This window comes from Uloborus diversus, chromosome 1, assembly GCF_026930045.1.
Source record: "Uloborus diversus isolate 005 chromosome 1, Udiv.v.3.1, whole genome shotgun sequence".
NCBI classification, from domain to species: Eukaryota; Metazoa; Arthropoda; class Arachnida; order Araneae; family Uloboridae; genus Uloborus; species Uloborus diversus.
This window is the reverse complement of record NC_072731.1, coordinates 63999558-64020135: the sequence shown is the minus strand read 5'-3', so window position 1 is coordinate 64020135 and position 20578 is coordinate 63999558. Positions and strand designations below refer to the sequence as shown.

The window sequence follows — 20578 nt, the reverse complement described above, 5'->3', positions numbered from 1 at the left end:
CCCACTAGGAGTCTACGTACCAAATTTCAACTTTCTAGGACATACCGTTTTTGAGTCATGCGAGATACATACGTACATACAGACGTCACGAGAAAATTCGTTGTAATTAACTCGGGGGTCGTCAAAATTGATATTTTAGGTGTCTGTAGTTTCCTAGGCATATATCCACATGTGGTCAGGTCGAAAAAAAACTCAACATTCATTCGGGAGTGAGGAAAATGGAAATTAAGGCCAATTTTTGAGTGAAATTTTTTTTCGCAAATACAATACTTCCTTTTTTGTAAAAGGAAGTAAAAAAGGGAGAGCATCCTTTTTTTTCCGTAATGTTATTGAAGATCGTCTAAAATTATGTTTTTGTAACTTAAGTATTGAAAATCAGGCGAGGGAGAGTTCCTGCGCCTTGGCTCAAGGAGGGGGCAATTGCCCCTCCCTTGAATTCGCCCTTGTAAGTACTATTATTATTGCTACACGACTCCTCTTAATATTATTACAATGGAATTTAGACATTTTATAGTGCAATCGAACCAATCTATCTCAAATTTCACGGGAAAAAAATCAAGATGCAGAGGTTTTGATAAAGTTATAAAAATAAGCAATTGAAACAGAGTCAGAGAGTTGACGAATTCTTCTGCATTTATATGGCTTAACATTTTACTGTGTGACCTATTGTGATTACACGATACATGTTTTACTAATTTTAGTAAGTATATTTATAATAACTTTATGCAGACTTTTAAGGAAGAAAATTATTTCTTAATAATTGTTGTTTGGTTGTTTAACAGTGTTCGGATTTCAATTCTTTACCCAATGCAAACAACTTTTATATTAAAATGGCATATTTCCACAGAATCCAACAAAATGAGTGTTCTCCAGAACTCAAAAGTAAAATTCAGGAAGCTCTCAAAAAGTAAATTTCATTAAGGTCCTCCTATGCAGTTTCCTAAGGGATGGAATTCCTGCAAAATTTGTTCCTTATGTATAGTTTTCCTGAGCCAACTTGTCTCACAAGACTTGAAAGACTATCTGACTGCTGATGTTAGAAAGAATGGTTTTCATCTCCATTTTTTACTATTGTTAAAGATCACTTTGGATCTAATTCCGAAATGACAATGTTGCAGGAATTTATGATATAGAGATTTTTGAGGAAACTAATTCGGAATAAACATGGGAAAGTATGTTGACTTTATGCTATAAATGCAGGGATATGGAAAAACTTCAACATAGAGAGTGTTTCAAGATAGGCAGGTTTGAGATAAACAGGTTCGACTGTATTTAAGATTTAATAACATTAAGCTGAACGTAAGAACAATTAATCTAGTTAGAGATACCAGACATAGTTTATAAATACTTATCTGTTGTATGTGCATTTATGTTTAGCAGAAATGTTCTAAACACTTGTTACACTTGTGCTAAACTCTTTTGCATTTTCATTTTGTGCTATTATCTTTAAAATACAGTCGAGTCCTGACTTACGTGAGGGATGCGTTCCAAGACCCCTTGCATAAGTCGAAATTTGGCGTTGTGGAAAAAGGTATGCAAAAAAACTTTTATAAACATACCGAATTATTTAACGCACTTGTAAACACCACCTCAAACTGTTTTAAACCATTCCTCAACTATACATTATTATTTCTTACATCAAGAACGGAATTTTTAATTTTATTTTTTTAAAGCTGATTTATTCAAAATAAAATACTGTTATGATGCAAAATCAATGATCAATGGGAAAGAGGGACATAAAATAAACTAGTACGGCATGTACATTATACTAATAAAATAATGCACTATATTGTACTGTGCATTATTTTATTAGTATACTGTACATGCAGATATCCAGTAATCCATCCAGTAATGATATTTGTAATTTAAAAAAATGAAGTTGATGAAGATTTATGCCGCGTTATCAAACCGGCATTTAAATATATATTTTAAATACAGTTGCATAGCTAATTCTTTTATAACGTTTCTATCTATGGAAACACCCCTCTTCCAAGTTTCTTTAATTTACAATACAAGAGCGGCTTCCATTTTCATTATTTTTGCATTTTGCTTAGACATTACTCGGCAAACTTTTACGGATTTTCTTTTCTTGACCTTTAATTGTGCGTATGGAAAGTCACTCATGCCCGATTGTCGTGTTAACTTACTTTAGATAAAACAGCGGTCTTAGGTGTCATTGCATTTCATCATTATACTACTTTACATCATTTTTTGCATTTAGAATGAAGAAAATAAACGGAAAATGAGGAGAGAGTATATATTAGGGTGTCCCAAAAAAATGAAATTAGTTTTTTTAAACACATACCCTCTTATTTTTTTCCTTTTATACCAAAACCATTGTAAAAAAAAGTTTCATGCAATTTGAAGCACGGTAACCCGTGCCGACTCGCGTTCCTAAAGGCCTAAATGTGTAAATAACACGTGTATTCATAAACAAGCAAGCGAACGCTGGCGACACGATACTTTGCGAAGCTCAAAACAGCTGTAAATAGTGCACAGAAAACAAATGAAAACAGAACAACATATGATGAGGAGGGGGAGGGCGGGGGGGTTATCCGTGGCAATTTGCAAACCGTCAAACGAGTCAGTACGAATGCATTCCGGTCAGTGAGCGCGGTATAGTCTTTCCATAGGGAACGAAACATGGCAGTAGAATAGCAAAAGTTCGAAAAAAGAAATATTTTTATAGGAGTCGTAAAACACCAAATTACGGGCTTGAAACTTCCCTCCAACGGACAAGTTCTGTCTGTTTTGTTTTATAACATTTGAGAAGTAAATTCGACCATCAGTAAAAGTGCAAATCTCGCTATTCGGGTATGCATCATCTTTTGGGAAAAGGCACACTTTCTTACAAAATCGTTGCCAAATTGTGTGAATAAACTTAAAAACCTGTATCAAATTTGGAGAGACTTACAAAAAAATGCAAAGAAAGTGCAAGAAGTGTTCTGGCAGCGTCAACAAGAATTTAAGAGTAATTTAAACAATGTATTCAATATTGCACATGCTAATGCACTTCGGTTAATCAAAATAGAGGATGATGGGATTTTTTTGCAACTCCAAAGAGAGCCCGGCCGACATGGCCACTTTAGGTGGAGTGAATAAAAAACTGGCCGACAGTGAGGAAAAGGCTCGACTTAGAGCTGTCAAAGAAGAAAACAGGCACATGAAATACGATTCCGCTTCGACATCCTCGGAATTGTATGAACCTGTATAAGAAGATTCCTCTTCGAGCTCAAGTGAAAATATTAATTTAGAAGATTTCCCTGAAACACATAAATCAGTACCTAGAACAAGTTATCTTATGGCGAGCAAGACTCACATATTAAGGGGTAAACTCCCAGCTGGGCTGACGCCCAGCACGGGGACTTTCCCCGGCGCAATAAGCACCAAGACCGTCCGCGGCTTAGATGACTATCGACTGTCGCACTCAGCCGTGTGGGGGGTCCGCTACTCGGACCCCCCCCCCCCCCCCGAGGGGAACCTAAGGCTTCAAGCTAAGTGGTGGGGTGTGTGCGGAGAAAAGTACCTAGAACAAGTTTATCAGAACCTGGAACAAGTATTCTAGAGCCTGGAATATGTATTATCAGAACCTGGAACAAGTAAATATGTAATGAGGAGCGATTTTATTACTCCAAAGTCAGTTGCTGCATTGGACAGGTGTCCAAGTATACGCTATTGTGTGTTTATTCTTGAACCTGCTATTGACGCACTTGGGTGTAACATTGATGAATTTCCCATAGGTAAATCTTCAATCTAAAGAATTCGAACGAAAAGCGGAAGAAGCACGAGGAAATAATTAAAATTGGTTTTCAGTACGAGGTACCATAAGTAGTGAATTTACCTTGGGATGTGAAACTGTCGCCTGCTTTGAGTGCTCAAAAGTCAAAAGAAGATCGCTTATCTATAGTTATTTCATATGGATGTGACGAACAACTCATTGCTGAGTCTAAACTGGATAATTCTACAGGAAAAGAACTAGCATAGGCTGTTTGAAAGGCAGTTTTAGATTGGAATCTCGAAGGCAAAGTTCAAAATTCTCTTGTGATACTACAGCTTCCAAAACAGGTCATTTAAGTGGTTCTTGCGCTATTCTTGAGCAAAAATTTGATAGAGAAATGCTTTCCTTTGCTTGCTGCCATCATATATATGAACTGATTTATCCCACTAAAAGCTGCGGAGTTGTTCCAAACTGTACCCTAACTTGGAAAATTTACTTGACTTTTACCGTGCTGAACTTACTAATATTATGGTCAGGGATGACTGTCAAGAGTTGATAGAACAGGATCATATTTTTAGGTGGAGATGCAGAAAATGAATTTAAAATAAGACCACCGAGAGCCATGCACCAAGCTCGACGGATGGCTCGAGCGATTTACTCCCTAAAACAATTACTATTTAGTTCAAAACTAAAATTAGATACGAAGGAAAATGAAGCATTGTTTGATGTCTGCTTGTTTGTAGTGACAATATACGTAAAACCATGGCTTCAATGCATTTTGGCAGTCAAAGCACCCAACAAAGATTTGTGCTTTTTGAAAAAAGTGTACAAAAATGTGGACCCAATTATCTCAAAAGTTGCTCTACAAAAATTCATCCAGCTTTTATGGTATGGTCAATAATATTTCATTCCTTGACGTGAAAAAGACTGTCTCAATGCTTAGAGCAGTAAACGATGCAGCTGAAAGAGCGGTAAAAATGATGCAGGACTTTCATGGTCTGCTAACAGCTGATGAGGAAAGACCAGGGGTCGATCCAGGTTTTATTTTTTGGGTCCCCATTTTGTGAAAAGGCAAAATATTTTTGTGAAATTTCGTTATTTTTGTGAAAAAGCAAAATATTTTTGTGAAATTTCGTTATTTTTGTGAAAAAGCAAAATATTTTTGTGAATTTTCTTTATTTTTGTAAAAAAGACCTTCTCGTGATTTTTTTCTTGGAAAAGATTATATTAAAGCATTTTTAGCTGTCGTATCGTTATAGAAAAGCCCTAGACAGGTTTCAGGGGTGATTGCAAGTTCTTGAAGAATACCTGAAAGCTGTCAAGAGAAAATGCGCTGGGGGAGGGGGGAAGTAAGACCCTTAACATTTTATTCGTAATTTGACACATACATTACATTTATTGCTTTTTACAAATATACATATGCAAGGCACACTTTCTTAAGGTGAAAGTCTCACAACAGATTTCCTGTTTGCCCCTCTCAAATACTTTAAGAGCAATGAAAATTGCACATGCTGCTGAACGTAATGATAACTCCTAATAAATACAATATGAACAGACTCAAAGATATCACATATTTCTTAACACAGAAGTGAAATACTCATTAAAGATTCCATGTATGTGTTTGAAAAACTTAAAAGTAATTAAAACCCAAAATAATACTGCACCAGCATTCAGCGTTTAATTTTTTGACTTTTGACGTTCTTACAGAGTAGGTATTTCGTTTAAAACTTTGCAATTTAATGATGTTAATAAATATGTAAGAAATTTTATTTGTTTACCTCTTAACAAGGTACAATAAACATTAAAAATGCGAAAAATTCGTTTACCATGTCCGATGTAAGGAAATCAAGATCTTCAAAACAAATAAAAATATAAAAACAGCATGTAAAATAATTTTATTTTAAGTAAAGTTATTTTAGAATTGGATTTTGAAACTCAACACAAATTAATACTAAATATATATTGCATAATCAAAGTAAAATTTAGGATTTTCCTGAAAACAAGCTACCAATCACAAGTGTCCCTCTCCCGTCCCCCCTCTGACGCTCTCAAGCAAAAACACCTCACGCAGCAAGCAAAAAGATAAGATGAGGGAAGGTGGAATAGGCTCCCGCGTAGATACGTACACATTTGCGGTTAAAAAAAATTGTGAAAAGGCTGCCTTTTTATAAATTTTTGTGAAGAGGCTGCTTTTATGACGCGGAATTTTGTGAATGGGGCCGCTTTTGCGATGGGGAACTTTGTGAATGGGGCCGCTTTTGCCATGCGGAATTTTGTGAAGGGGCCGCAAAGCGGCCCCAATTTGGCGCTGGATCGACCCCTGAAGACAATTTTTGTTACGTTGCGTTCAAGACTCCGGAAGCTCTATCCTGACTGCAAAAAGCAAACATTGAAATAAAAATATGTGCAGTAATGTTTCTTGTAGTCTAATATTGTTGTAAATATCTGCTTTAAATAAATTGATGTTGCGTGTAGTAAGGAATTATACAGTTAGCAATCTTTCCTCTGTAGCCGCCGTACAGGATTTTAAGTCCAACTTTGACCTCAAGTCGGCACGGGTTCCCGTTATTTTATCGTAATAAAACTTTTTTCTCATGTTTCTGAGATGAAATGGGGAAAAAATTGGAGGGTATGCGTATTTGATTTCACAAATTTTTTTTCCGCCATTATATCTTGGGACACCCTAGTATATATAGAGAGTTATTTTTGTATTCAATAACAAAGCAGTGTTCAGACTATTACGCTCTGGGATCTTCTGTTGTCAGCGATACTAAAGGAATGAAGGTTCATTTGCGAAAAAAATATTTTTATTAGCCAATAACGAAGTTGATACTTATGCACTACGATTCCCTTCCGAAAAATTTCGTGTTGCTGGCGATTAATTCGCGTTAGGTCAAAAATTCTTTACTGGGGAAAAAAATCGTGTTATAGCCATTTCACGTAAGTTGAATCGCGTCGCAGCAGGAGTCGACTGTATCTCTGAATTATGTAAAGCATTCCAAATTATATTTTTCAAAACACTGTGATGTTTTTCAAACATTCCACTTAATTGTTTAGGACTGAATTTACCCTGGAAGAAAGTGGTGATGTCACCTGGAATATTTCTGAAAATACAGAACCCATGCCATTTTTTAAGTGTGAAACTTTTGAAGTAAGATCCTTTTGGATTAATTATTTTTTCTTAGATGCTTCAGTAAGGGTTTTATCATGCTTATTGTTCTTTTCATTTTTCAGATGTATCTAAGTGATCCTCATTACATAAGGTTCTTTGGAACCTTTGTTGAACATGTTATAGAATTTCGTGTAAGTTTAGTTTTATTTTCTTATTTAAAAACCAGATTGCAACTCCTGTAGTATTTGTGGTTGATAGAAATAGAACTACCAGTTGAACCCTTTTTTTGCAATCAATCCTTAAATGCATAATTATAATTAGCATATTATTTTGAAGCTTCATTATTTCAATAGCATTCTTTATTCAAAAGAGTTGTAGGAGTTTTTCTTTTGCTCCTTGTTCCGATTTTTGAGCTTTAATGTAAATTTTTGTAATGAAAAAGTTATGTTTAAGCTTGTTTAACATTCAGAGTTTTTGAGTCCCCCCCCTCTTCCCCCCCAAAAAAATGAAATAAATAAATAAAAGGGAAAACAAAATAAATAAGTAAGTATTTTTTTCAGACTCACTGTAAAAAATGAATGAAATTGGGTTTCAAGTATTAAGTATAACTAACATTTTTGGACTTCAAGCATATTTGTATGTATCTTGTCCATATAAGTGCATCATTTTTAATAAATATCTTGGGAAAATATTGTATCAATTACCAATTTCTTAATTCTATTTCTGATATTTCTATTGAACAAAGATAGAAAAATGGAAGCAATCTATAAAATATTATATCAGTTTTTTTAATTTATTTCATTTTGCAAAATAATTATTTATTTAAAACTCAAATGTGTTGAAAAGTTGACATAACAGACATAATATCAGTTATATGTAGTCAATCCGAGAAGATAGTTTTGGTATTCCATTAAAATATTTATGTTTCAAGTAGGAGTATATTCAAGAATCACTCTCTCTGTACATTAAAAAAGTGTTTTAAATGCAAGATCAGCAAGAAATAAGTTACCCACTTTAGAGGGCTTTAGAGTCCATTCTATTGGTCTGAGTGAGATGAAATTTAAACTATGGATCTTTCAAATGATGTGCCTGAACTTTATTGAATTAAAAAATTTTGTTCAAAAAGCTACAGATAGATGGTGCTGTACATAAAAACATTCAATGTGTTATAATTATTAAATAATCAAAAAAGTCGAGTAAAAACTTCTTAGTTTTACCTGCGACCAAGGTTATATATAAGGAAGGGGCTGAATGGGCCTGGGCCCCTCCAAAATCGGGAAAAAATTTTAAATAAAGGTATAGTATTTATTTGGTTTTTGTTTGCTCACAAATAATTTCCAAGCTTTTAGTTACAAAAAATGGATAAGTAAAACAAATAAATTTGGAAAATGATAATTATAATGCGTTAGATCAGGAATTTCTGAACTAAATGCCCGAAGAAAAGGTTAGGGGTGCCGGGGAGTGTTTATAGTAACAATAATATGTACATAAAACTAGACTTAGGATGCCGTGAGAAAATTCTAATTCTTCAATGGGTGCAGTGAATCATTAAAGGTTGGGAACCCTGCGTTATAGGGCACTAGACAATGAAGAAAAGAACGTGTCTTGGAAAAGCGAAATAATTTTAACAAAAAGAAAAGCAAATAATGTTGGAATAAGAATTTCAATTCTTTCGAAAAGAAATCTTTAAGTTGAAAATTTTTAACAGATGCAGAATATCGCTTAGCAAATTAAGTTCCCATCTCTTTCCCTCCCGATACCTTTTTTGATTCTAGTCAATCTGAAAAGCAGGGTCTTCAAAATGCTTCGCTCCTTCTAAACTCTCGTCCTCTGCAAGAAATTTAAAATAAGTTCGGTTGTTCGGTTGGAGTAATAATGGAAAATTGATGTCCTAAAAACGCATTTATTTATGCATTCTTTGGACATTAATTTCAAAACATTTCTGGAGGAGAGTCCCCAAACCACCATCCTTTCACTAAGATTACTACCAAAAAAATTCTGAAATTGTGCCTTTGAGATTTCAATTTGGAAAAATTTCGGAGAAAGATCCCTAATCTCTAAATGCTTGAAAACTGTTCCTTACCTCTAAACGTCTTGAAAGATAACCTGACATTGCAGTTAACCTTTCAGGGGAGGATTCTCGAACTCTTCCTTTCTAAAGATTGACTAGTGTTGGGGGAAAAATCTGAATTGTTTTTGAAAAGAACCTTAAAAGAAAAAAATTAAAAAGCTGCTTACTTATATTGATCAGGTTATTACATCCAACACCTTCTATTTCTTTCTTCCCTCCCCCCCCCTTCCGCCCCGCCCCATTCTTTTTTTCTCTTTCCTAGTCAGTCTAAAAATAGGAAATTCTTTAAAATGCTTCGCATGCCCACTCCCCTCACCAAAACCATTAAAGAGCGTCTCAAACCTCGTTTACAGGGCTTTAATGTTGAAAATTTATAGGGCACAATTACCAATTGCCTTGCCTTCTAACAACATCGAAAATCGTTTTTAAGATTACTTTTATGGAGCTTCAATTTTTAAAAATTGCCGAACTCCTAATGTTACCAAATGTAATCCACAGTCACGTTTTTAAGATTCCAACTGCGAAAAAATTTCGGGCGAGAGCCCAACTGATTCCGTATGAAATCAGAAAATGACAATAACTACAATTTCGTAAAATTTACGGTGGAGAGCATTTAAATCCCTCCCGACTAGTATCACTGAATATCTCTTTAAAATTTTGTTTTTTAGGACTTCAATTTAAAAAATAATTTTTGGGGAGAACTGCACCCCCCTTCCCTAGAACAGCCCTGTCTGTAATGTCCTCAAAATAAGTCTGAAACTGCGTTGTTAGAATTTAAATTTCAAAAATTGAATAGGGAAGGAGTCACCCCTGCATCATGTGTTGAATTTAATTAGAAAAACAGAAAATAAGGTGTCCAATAATTTTGACTTTTTATCATTGGCAAGTGGTACACCAGAAAAACTGGGGGTTAGAAGTGAGGGGTGTTAGTGGGTGGCTACCCTGAAACTTCTTTTTTTTTGTAAAATTAGGCTATGTTTTAAGATGTTAGAGTTCCTTTAGTGGTTAAAATATCTCTAAAAGTATGTAATGTGACCTCAAAAATCAGGACTGATGGAAACCATAAACTTCCCTCTTCCGATTCAAAGTTGCATTCTTATGAATTAGCATAAGAAAAGTCTATTTTTCCCAAGAAAATGAGCTTTCGTGAGTATTAGAGGACCATCTCATTCCAATACATGATTCGCTGGGCGGATCAAACTATATTTCAGTAAGACAAAGTGCCTACTGATGCATCCGTCTCAACAAATCTGTAGTTCAACATGAATAATATCAATGTCGTGGACTGGCCATCGGTTTGTCCAAACTGAAATCCAATGTAAAACACGTGGCAACATCAAGTACAGCTCCTCATAGGCGGATTTAGGACTGAGTTCCTGGGGGGGCAGGATTTTTTTTTAGCAACATATTTATTGCCCCCCACTCCCATGTTTTTGTCTGTTTCTTTTGATGCATAAGTCCATGCTTAAACTTTTTTGTGTATCGTTTTCATTAATGTGTGTTTTCATGCTGTCCTTTTTGAATTAACCTTAAGAGAAGGAGGTGGTATCAAGAGAGTGACGCAGGGCTCCCTTTTAAGTGGGAAATAGAATATCTCCTATTTTAGGGAGCCAAGGGTTTCTCCCCCAGAGGAAATTTTGTAAAATGGATATAAAATTCTGCATTTTGAAGCCGTATAAAGGTTGACTTGATAGACATAGAAATTGAGAACTAGATTATACAGTTGTACAGTATTGTTCAAACTTTGTAAGAAACAGCTATTTTAAGTTTGAAAGAAAAAAAACTTTAGATTTCTCATTACAACCTTTTTTTAATTATAAGTAGTGCAGAAAACGAAAAGTAATAGAGTTAGTGTATCATTTTTTTCCTGACTAAACAGATTAACAATATGCAGTAGAAGTAATCGAAGCCCACTTTGCTTAGGATTATCAAAGACTTATCTAAGAATTATTTTCAAGGACTCTAGAATAAATAAAATTATTCAACCCACTTCATTTGTACTTTCCAGTCTCTGATATTTTAGTACTTGATTGTAAATTTTTAGTCCTGTTCTAACTTTGTGAGAAATAGCTATTTTAAATTTAAAAGAAAAAAGAAACCATAGCTTTCTCATGACAACAACTTTTCTTCAATTGCAAGTGGGGCAGAAAACGAAAATAAATAGAAGTAGTATTTTTTTCCGTGCTAAACAGATAGACAATATGCAGAAGAAGTAAGATAAAAGCAATCAATACAAAAGAATTTCCAAAATACTGCATTCTGGATTGAGTAAATAGCAAGATATGAAACATGAGAGTCACAAAAATTTATTTCAAATAATATGTTGCAAACCTGAGAATCATGATTTTTACATTTTTAATACAGGATGTGGCAAGGAGCTGAATATGACATATTTTGGCATTCCTCCCCTCTACCATTTACTAGAAATTTTTAAATTTAAGGTTTGTAGTCACACGTTTCCAAATACAGGGTATCTACTTCTTTTTGAGTTTTGAAATCCATGACTTTCCCTGACTTTCCATGACTTCTGCCCGTAGCTTTCCATGACTCACGTTCTTCAAATCCATGACTTTCCATGACTTATGCAAGTTACTTCATTTGACAATGACATCAAAATTGCGTATAAATATAAATAGCGGCTATAAAGCAGTATAACTTTGTTTTAGGAAAATATCCTTTTTATCTCAGCTATGTAAATAAATTTAAACAAATGCAGCAAAAAATATTCAACTAAATATGTATATGAAAAATAAAAGATGCAACAATTTATTGAGACAAAAGATAAGTACGAGAATTTAAGAACATTTAAAATCTAAAATAACCCATCATCTCCCCAAAGCGCAGTATGATATTGTAAAATACAAATTTAGTAAATGCATTCATAGATTAAACAGAAAAAAAAACTTCAAAATACACAATTCCAGAGTCATCATGGCAAAAGATAAGTTCGTAACAAATATGAATACGATCGGTATAAATATTCAATTGTAATGTACAAAAGCAAGCTTACCATTAAATATAGAAACTTCAAACTGCTATTTCTACTGTTTATGTGTGTTTTTTTAAACATTGTAGAAAAGCTATGATACGAAAAAAAAATCCCCAGTCTCCGGAATGGGAAAACATACGATATTGAAAACATACGATAGTCCTGTGCGCGAAATCCATGACCAACAGTCAGTTTCCACGACTTTTGGACATTTTACACTGAAATCCATGACTTTCCATGACCAATTTCGATCATGTTCGAAATCCATGACTTTCCCTGACTTTCCATATGCGCAGACACCCTGCAAATATTCAAGGTTTTCAAGAACTTAAAAATAAAATGAGTTTTTTCAAGCAATTTCCATTTTTTAAGGAACAAATCATGATTTTTTTCTGGGGGAGTTAGGGACTCACTTCAAAGCAATAGCTTGTTTATCTTATAGGCGAATTTGGCCCTGTTTGTAATTCACTCTTACTTGCAAAATTTTGCTTGATTTTTTGTAATTTTTACGAAAATTCGTCAGTTTTTATGGTTAAAGGATTTTTAAGATTTTACCAATCTTTGTTAAGTTTTTATAGAGTTTTATAAAATTTCAGCAAATTTTTCCAAAACTTTTGATGACTCAATTATTTAGATTTCAATAATGACAAGGACTGACTCACTTAGACTTAGATGATTATCACTTACCTTACTTTTTAAACAGTATTTATAAAGTAAGTAATATTGTACTCTCCCTCTAAGTAAAAAGATTTATTTAATCAGAACACTCAGATAACAGAAATTTATTCAGTTTGTGATAGTATTTATTTTCTCTCTTTCTCTCTCTTAAAAAAAAAGAGAGAGAGAGAGAAGGAAAAATAACTATGTTTTTTAGAATTTCTTAAAAAACCAATTAATCTACTAAGAACATAAATATTTTGCACAAATATACTTGAAATGTGGACACAAATCATAACGATTAGATCATTCTGTTAGCGCGAATGGGAGGGGGGAGTTTTTTCCCCTTTGCTTTAGGTTCTAATTTGTTAAAATAATCGTCAATTATTATAAGTGTTGCTTAATATATAGCTCGTTTAGCATATATTTTCATTCATATACTTGCCCAAATGGTTTTCAGTCCAAAATAGTGTAATTTAGACACATTTTCAGCACCCCAGTGACAGCTGTACTATTTGTATTTAATGTTCTTTTTTTTCCCCTTTTTTTTTGCTCTCATCAGAAAAGGACATTCACTTTTCTCTCCATTGAACCTTTTCATTGAACTATTCAAAAAAGAAAAAGTCATGATTTTTTTGTTTTATGATTTTGGGAGATATGTTATAGAGTCTTCTCAAAACTGGGGGGCGTTGCCCCCTATGCCCCCCTCCCTATAAATCCACCCATGCCCTTCTAAACTATTCAAAAAAGAAAAAATACTAATATATTTTTTTTTATTTTTGGAAAATGTGTTGTTACTACATAGTCCTCCCAAAACTGGGGGGGCATTGCCCCCTCTGCCCCCCCATAAATCCGCCCATGCAGCTCCTCAAGAGAGGGGCGATTGCACCTCTCTTGAGGAGCCCTGCACTGGTAATTTCTCCGAATTAAAAGCCCAAAAATGGTAGTATAGGCCATCTTTGATATGAATTTAGGGCAGTGGTTCCACACTTTTTCATTGCGCATCCCCTTTTTCGCCAACTAAACAACCCGCGACCCCCTATGTGTCCCCATACTCATATGTATATATATCAAAATTCTTGCATCTTAGCAGTGGCGAATGCAGGATTTGGTTTCGGAGGAGCTGAGGTCATAAAAATCTTATATAGTGTTTCCAACTTTCATTGAAGTGAATGAAGACATTTTTTTTAAACAAGGCCGTCCCAAGGTCAAAAAATTGGAGGGGAGGGCGTTTGGCAGACACTCCATTTTTTTCACACGTTTGTATGGCAAGAGAGCTCAGTTTTTTGCTTAGAGGTGTGGGGAGTGTCATTACTAGCATATGAGGAATCAAATTATAAGAGTTGCGTTATATAAGCAGAGATAGATAATTAACAATATGAATTTACAGTCGTAAGTCTAGCATTCGCGAAGGTCCTCCCCCGGAAAATTAAGGGCACCCATATGCAAAATTTTAAGAGGAGGGCTCAAAAAATTTCCCCATAGTTTAGCAGAATATTTCCCCATGGAAGCCGATTTCAGTACAGATTAGAGATATTAAAATTCTACATTTTTAATAACTCATTCATTAATGGCTGGAAAAGAATTTTTTATACATTTTTGCAAAGAAAAAAGCACTAAAAGCAAGGAAGTTCTCATTTCTAATGGGGGGCTTGAGCCTCCCCTTGCCCCCCTATATGGGCGCCCTTGTGGAAAATGTTCGAAATTTTAGTTCTAAAATTGCAGTTTACACGATCTCTGGTGCTGTTCGGAGGAGAAGAGGTTCAGGGACTTATATGAATAGTTCAAGTTTGGAGACATTGCCATTGAATTTTCTCGAGGTTGAGATCCTTTAAATGTAGTTGTAAGCAATCTTTAACAATTGTGGATGCTCTCTAATTTTTCAAAAACGAAAATGACCGATCTTAAATAAGCTCATTCGTAGATCATCTTCATTGAAGTTAAAAGAAGAGAAGCGGCGACATTTCTCCGTAAACTTTTTAAATTCGAGGGTTGAAAAACATAATTATAGGTCATCTTTGTGAACATTACGGAAAAAAATGAAATCAGTCTCTAACTCGGAATTTTTTCGGGATTGAAGTTCCAAAAACGAAATTTTACGCGACTTTTAATGATGCATGCAGAGAGAGGATTGTAGTTACCCCCAAGAAAATTTTTCAAAATTTAAGTCCGAAAAACAAAATAGTAGGTTATCTTTGATGACAAGGAAAAATGTTTGGAGACCCTTACCCAGATTTTAGTAATTTTTTTGAAGTTTAAACCCTAAAAACAAATGATTATACAATCTTTGATTATGTGTGGAAATTTTTTCGAAAGTGAAATCCTAAAATCCCATTTCTTGGCTACTTTTGATGAAGTTAAAGGGCCGGACGGGGATCAGAACTCTTCTCCGGAATATTTCCTAAATTTTAGACCATTTTGAATGACGTTAGAGGGACTGAATTCAAAACTCTTTTGCTGAAATTTGCAGTTATTGAAGTCCTTAAACCAAAATTTAAGATAAGTTTAGAGAGTGTTGGGGGATCAGGTACTCTGATTTGAGAAGTGTGCTGCTGCAGCCCCATAGTCCTTCTCCTGGATTCGTCATTATGCCCAAGTATTGAAGCTACCCTAAAATGATGCTATTTTTCACCTATGTGTTATAATTTTTAAAGTATGCAATGATATATTTTTTAATGTAAGGATAATGTCGTGACACCCTAAGAAATGCTTCACGACCCCCTTAGGGTTCGTGACCCACAGGTTGGGAACCTCTGCTTTAGGGAAAAGAATATGGTTCGAATCGCCCTCCCAAAAACTTTTTATAAGAAAAATTTCAAAACGTCGATTTAAAACGGTCTTTGGTGATGTCTGGAGAAAACCAACATAATTATAGCACAAATATACAGATCGTACATTTGTGCTAAAATTACGTTGCTTTTCTCCAGTTATTTCTCAGCACAGGATTATTTCTTGATCTTTGGTGATTTTTTGAGGAGGAGTTTTGAGGCATTATTCAAAATTTAAGTCTTGAAAGATGGGATTGTATATATCTCGGGTAGTGTTAGGGGAAGGAGTGGGTTTAGTGTCTTTCCTCGGGTAATTTTTCGAATCTGAAATTCCAAAAGGCGCAGTTTAAGATGACCTTCGATGATGTTAGTAATGAGCAAGAGAATGCTCAAGACTAATAACCTCTAAATGCAATAACCTAATTAAATGTATGACTAGAAATGCATGATTAAAAATAGTTGAAGACAACTTCAAAATAAAAACCAAATTTATTTGCTCATTTAGTAAAGTTAGTTAAATAAAATTAAAAACATTTGAAACAACGCGAACTAGAGCTGAGCTATATCAATCTATTATATATATATCTATTAAAAAGAACCCGCATCGTTGCATAAAAGCAAACGAGCGCTCAAGTCAACTTGCCAGAGAGAAAACACCGAAGAAGTCGCTTTTCTACTCGAAACATTTCCTTTTATCGTAAGTGAACTCATTTGCATGCGGACGCCAAATCACCTGATACACACCAGCATAGCACCTGGCCAATAAGCATCAGGCACGTGCCGATCTGTTACGATGCATCACCGATTACGTGAAGGTCGTGACGTCATAGATCGGCGACTGCACGTGCGAGATACGTCTTCAGGCGTCCGCATTAGAAGAAAGAAAAACATCGTTGAAAATTTCTCAATGATTAGGCAAGTGACTGATATTATGGTGAGATAAGTGGTGAGATGAATTCGTTAATTATTTTATATAAGGGGCGCTAGGCCAACAGTTAGGAGGAGGGAAATCCGAAACATTTTGCCGGAATTATAACAAGTTGAATTTATAAAACCCAATTTTTGAGTAGCTGTAGATCAGATACGTTGGAGAGGTAATGGTAAAAAAAAAAAATTCGCCCCCCTCGATAAATTTCTGGATCCGCCCTTGGGTAACATCGGAATTATATGTGAAACTGGAAATCAATATTTTTTGACACAGGAATAACTTGATACTTACAATGGAAAACCATGTGTTTGAAGTAACTAGAGGTAATGAAAAAACAATTTCATATTAACATTTGTAACTGTATTTCTCAACCTTAAATATAATTCATAAATTAAAAAGTTTTTAATTATGGGACACCCAATAAAATTAAGGGGGGTTTTCTTAATAAATTCAACACATTGGTGCTTTTAAAATAAATCACCCTAACTTGTGTTTCACATACCGGTTATCATTATACACATATGTGATTATAAATCTCTCCATTCGCATTTTTACTGTGAATTGTATTTTATTGTGTCTTTATTTTTGGGACTGGGTATAGTTTTTGTACATGCAAAAATATTTGCTTACTAGTTATTAAAATCATCTTCTAAATGTGTTCTGTGTTTTGCTAAAAGATGTTTTTAACTAAAAATTAACAAGAATAAGTGTATTATTTATAACTTTTTTCCACTTTGTATTTCTTGATTTCAGAATTTTTCTTAAAGTTGTTTTCCCACTGAGTTTTCAAAGAAAAAAAAAGTGAATGAAAAACTGCTCTCAAATTACTTAATATTATTTTAAACAGTTGCAAGATTTTTTCAATTATTTTCTTGTTTCAGAAAAGTTGTATTCGCTATACAATAAATATACGAATTAAACTAAACTTTCAGTCAAATTTGTATCAGATCAGCTGTAATTTATGTTGCTACATATTACAAACAAAGCTAGTATCTATTTCACCAAGTATGATATTCTTATTTTGTTATGCCAAAGTTTGTTTATTTTTTTAATTTTAGTCAGTATATGGTTAGTATTTAGTCAGTATTGGTCAGTATTTTTTAAATTTTGGTCAGTAAAGTCAGTAATTTTGACTCTTCGAACATTTTTATCCCCTGATACTATTCTTGAAATCAAAATTATGTAGTTAACAAATTCAAAAAGAAAAATGTGTGCCGTCAATTTTTTTCTGAGACAGGGTTGCCACGCACCGGGAAAACCTGGAATTGTCAGGGAAAATGAAAAATTGCATATTTCCGATCGATCTTGATCGTTCTTAGCGCGGCCCGCGGTCTATGACGTCCAAAAAAAAAAAAAACTTTCAACCTTGTTTTTTTTGCCGATATTCCCATTCGTCGTTTTGTCATTCCCCTCTTTCTTCTTCCCCCTGCAGTTCTTTTTATCAACTCTGCCATTGGCGCGTGCTCCATAGCAGTCGGCGGCGGACATGCGCAGAAGGTTCTTTTCTTCCTTGTTTAAGCGGGCTCTGTTTAAACGCTTCTTGTTTACGTCAGCAGTTCTGAAGTTGTTATGATACACAGCACATTGTTTTTGTCTGCGAATAATTAAAAATCCCCCCCCTCCCCCCTGAAGTTCTTAATGAGCTGCAATGATCCTTTCATATTTTATATTATTTCTTTAAATTGAGTAATGAAATCGTATTCTTCTAAACAATTTTGTTCTGTAAATTTAGTTCATTAGACAATTTTAAACTTAGAAAGTTTCTTTTTTACAGAAGTATCGCTAATCTTTTAGTATTTTGGTAGTGATCTTTAAAGACTTCCAATGCGCTTCTTTCTTTCAAAATAAAAGTAATCCGATTAAAAAAAAATCTGCACATCAGAGAAGTTTCTGATCAATGCTCAAAATTTAACTTTATGACAGGGTGCCCACAGGAGTGATTATGGCGCAAGTTGCGCCATCAATTTTTTTTGGGGGGGGAGGGGGGATTTTTTAATTATTTATTTTACTTTATTTTTATTCAAATTATTTACTCATATTATTTTACTTTGTTATTTTCATCTGTGTGTGTGTATTTTATTGGGGAGCGAGCACACTTTTCTTTCAAAACAATAATAATTAAAAATAAATAAATAGGTTAAAAAAAAAAATAAAAAAAGAGGGTTAAAAATAAAAAAAGCGCTAAGGCGTTCAGAAATATGGGAACTTGGGGGGGAGCACCCCTGTTTTATGAGCAACAAACAGGGGAAATATGTGAAGCTAAAAGATGCATGATTTTTTTACAGGCCAAAGTCTAAAAGCGCTTTGAGTTCAATGGATTGGAGGGGTAGAAGGCAATAATTGAAAAAGTTTAGGTTTCATAAGTTTTTAGTTCAGATTATTTTAGCAATTAACTTTATTTTTGTGATACAGATGTCACAATTGCTAATTCTGCAGTTCTTTCACTTGATGTAAGGCAGTGGCTCCTCGCTATTGAAAATTAGATATGCTACATTTACATTAATTGTTTATTACAGTGATTTGCTTCACTTGTGTTAGTACATTAGGGTAGTTCAAAAATACACTTTAAAAAAAAAAGGTTTCTCCTAGAAAACAGGACACCATTCAATGTTTTTAGACTTGTGGATAGTAAAATACTGGAAGAATTTTAACTTCCTATTCCAACTGAAAGCCGGTGCTCGACCCCGTCCCCAAACTTCATAAGTATGGGGAGGGGGTTAAAAAAATACATTTAACTGAAAAAACAATGTTACACACTATAATCTACACGAGTTATATGCATATTCATTGCAATAAAATAATTACTTACATAAAAAAAAACAGCTGGGGAAATTAAATGTTTCTAAATTTGTGACTTTTTCTATTCTAGGGCTAATGTTAAATTAAGGGGTCATTGAGCAACCTCTTAAAATTTGAGTAAGAAGCTAAAACTTTTACAGAACAATACTATTAGTAAGTTTAAAAAAGATAAGGGGTGTCTTAGACTCAACCTGAGAGAGAGAAAAAAAAAATGAACCACCCTAGTACATATTTTTGATTATTCCAGCTTGAGTAAATTAAATTTTTTAACCATTGTTTGTAAAGTTTGAAAATCAGGTAAGTTTTATCAAAATTTGAGATGTATATATTAATATTGCAAAATGAAGGTGGAGATCGATAACCTGGAATTTTTCTCAAAACCACCTGGAAAACCTGGAAATGTCAGGGAATTTCATTCTTGAACTTTCGTGGCAACCCTGTGAGATTTGATAACCTAGGAAAGTAGATTGTAGTACGATAAGACCATGGTTCGCCTCATTAATACTTGTCCTTATAATATTTTGGACCAGATACACCAGAGTATTTGGGAGGAGGATAGGGTCCTGTGCTGCATATGCTGCACATAAGTGCATGAATGGTTCGTAGGTGCGGGTAAAACAAGCCCGACAATTGGCCATGTCAGCCTAGTTCGAAACTAGGGGCCTAAGCTTTGGGGGGGGGGGGGACAACACTGCTGCAGAAAAAAGAGAAGGAAAGAAAAAGGGGTGAAAAACTCTCTGAAAAGGAGAAAACATAAAATAAAATTTACTCTTTTGATATTTACTATTGTGATACTTAAAATAGTGTTAATTGTTTTCCAGTCAACAGTTTTGATTTTTTCTTTTTTCTCCCACTTTTTTTCTTCTCCCCCCTTCCCCCCCCCCATTTTTTTCTTTTCATTTTCTCCTTTTTCTTCTTTTTTTGGGGGCGGAAGGGGCCCGGCAACATAACTGACAAGAGGCCCCTCCTGGCTCTTGGCGGCCCTGAAGATAAAAAAACCCCTGAAAATAAACACTTATTAGTTGCTACCATAATAGTAGAAATGGAGTAGGGTGCCGTGAGGGAATTCTAAATCTTCAGAGGGTGCTACAAGTGGAAAAAGTTTTAGAATCTCTGCCATATTAGGAGGTATTATCTTGTGAAACAAATACAAAAAGGCTTTCTAATTCTATTATGAATCTCGCAATTTTTCCCAGGTATTATAAAAATGTATTTTATGATGGTTATTTTAGGTTTGTATTTTATCTGAAAAATATAGCCCCCCCCCCCAAAAAAAAAAATGGCATTGCTTTTTTTTTGCTGTACTTATGCTTTTTTACAATATGTTATAGGTTGATCAACCAAAGGAAGATACTATTCGATTGACTTACGAGGGTTGGTGTATTTTACAGTGTGAAAGAGTATGTATTTTCATTATAACATTATGTGACTTAAGTACAGTAGAATCCTGTCATAACAAACCCCCACTAGACCAGCTTAAGAAAGATTGCTATAGGGGCATTCCACGGTATTTTTGACATTTATGTAGAGTCCGTA

The 20578-nt window shown here is 34.4% G+C and overlaps 1 protein-coding gene across 1 annotated transcript in view; it reads left to right on the top strand.

Moving 5' to 3' along the window:
* The window catches only part of LOC129222828 (uncharacterized), a 73902-nt gene that overhangs the window by 21039 nt on the left and 32285 nt on the right, over positions 1-20578 (top strand). The window contains exons 3-5 of the mRNA XM_054857417.1: positions 6776-6869; positions 6953-7021; positions 20374-20442. Coding sequence (XP_054713392.1) covers positions 6776-6869; positions 6953-7021; positions 20374-20442 — 232 coding nt within the window. The remainder of the gene's footprint in view (positions 1-6775; positions 6870-6952; positions 7022-20373; positions 20443-20578) is intronic.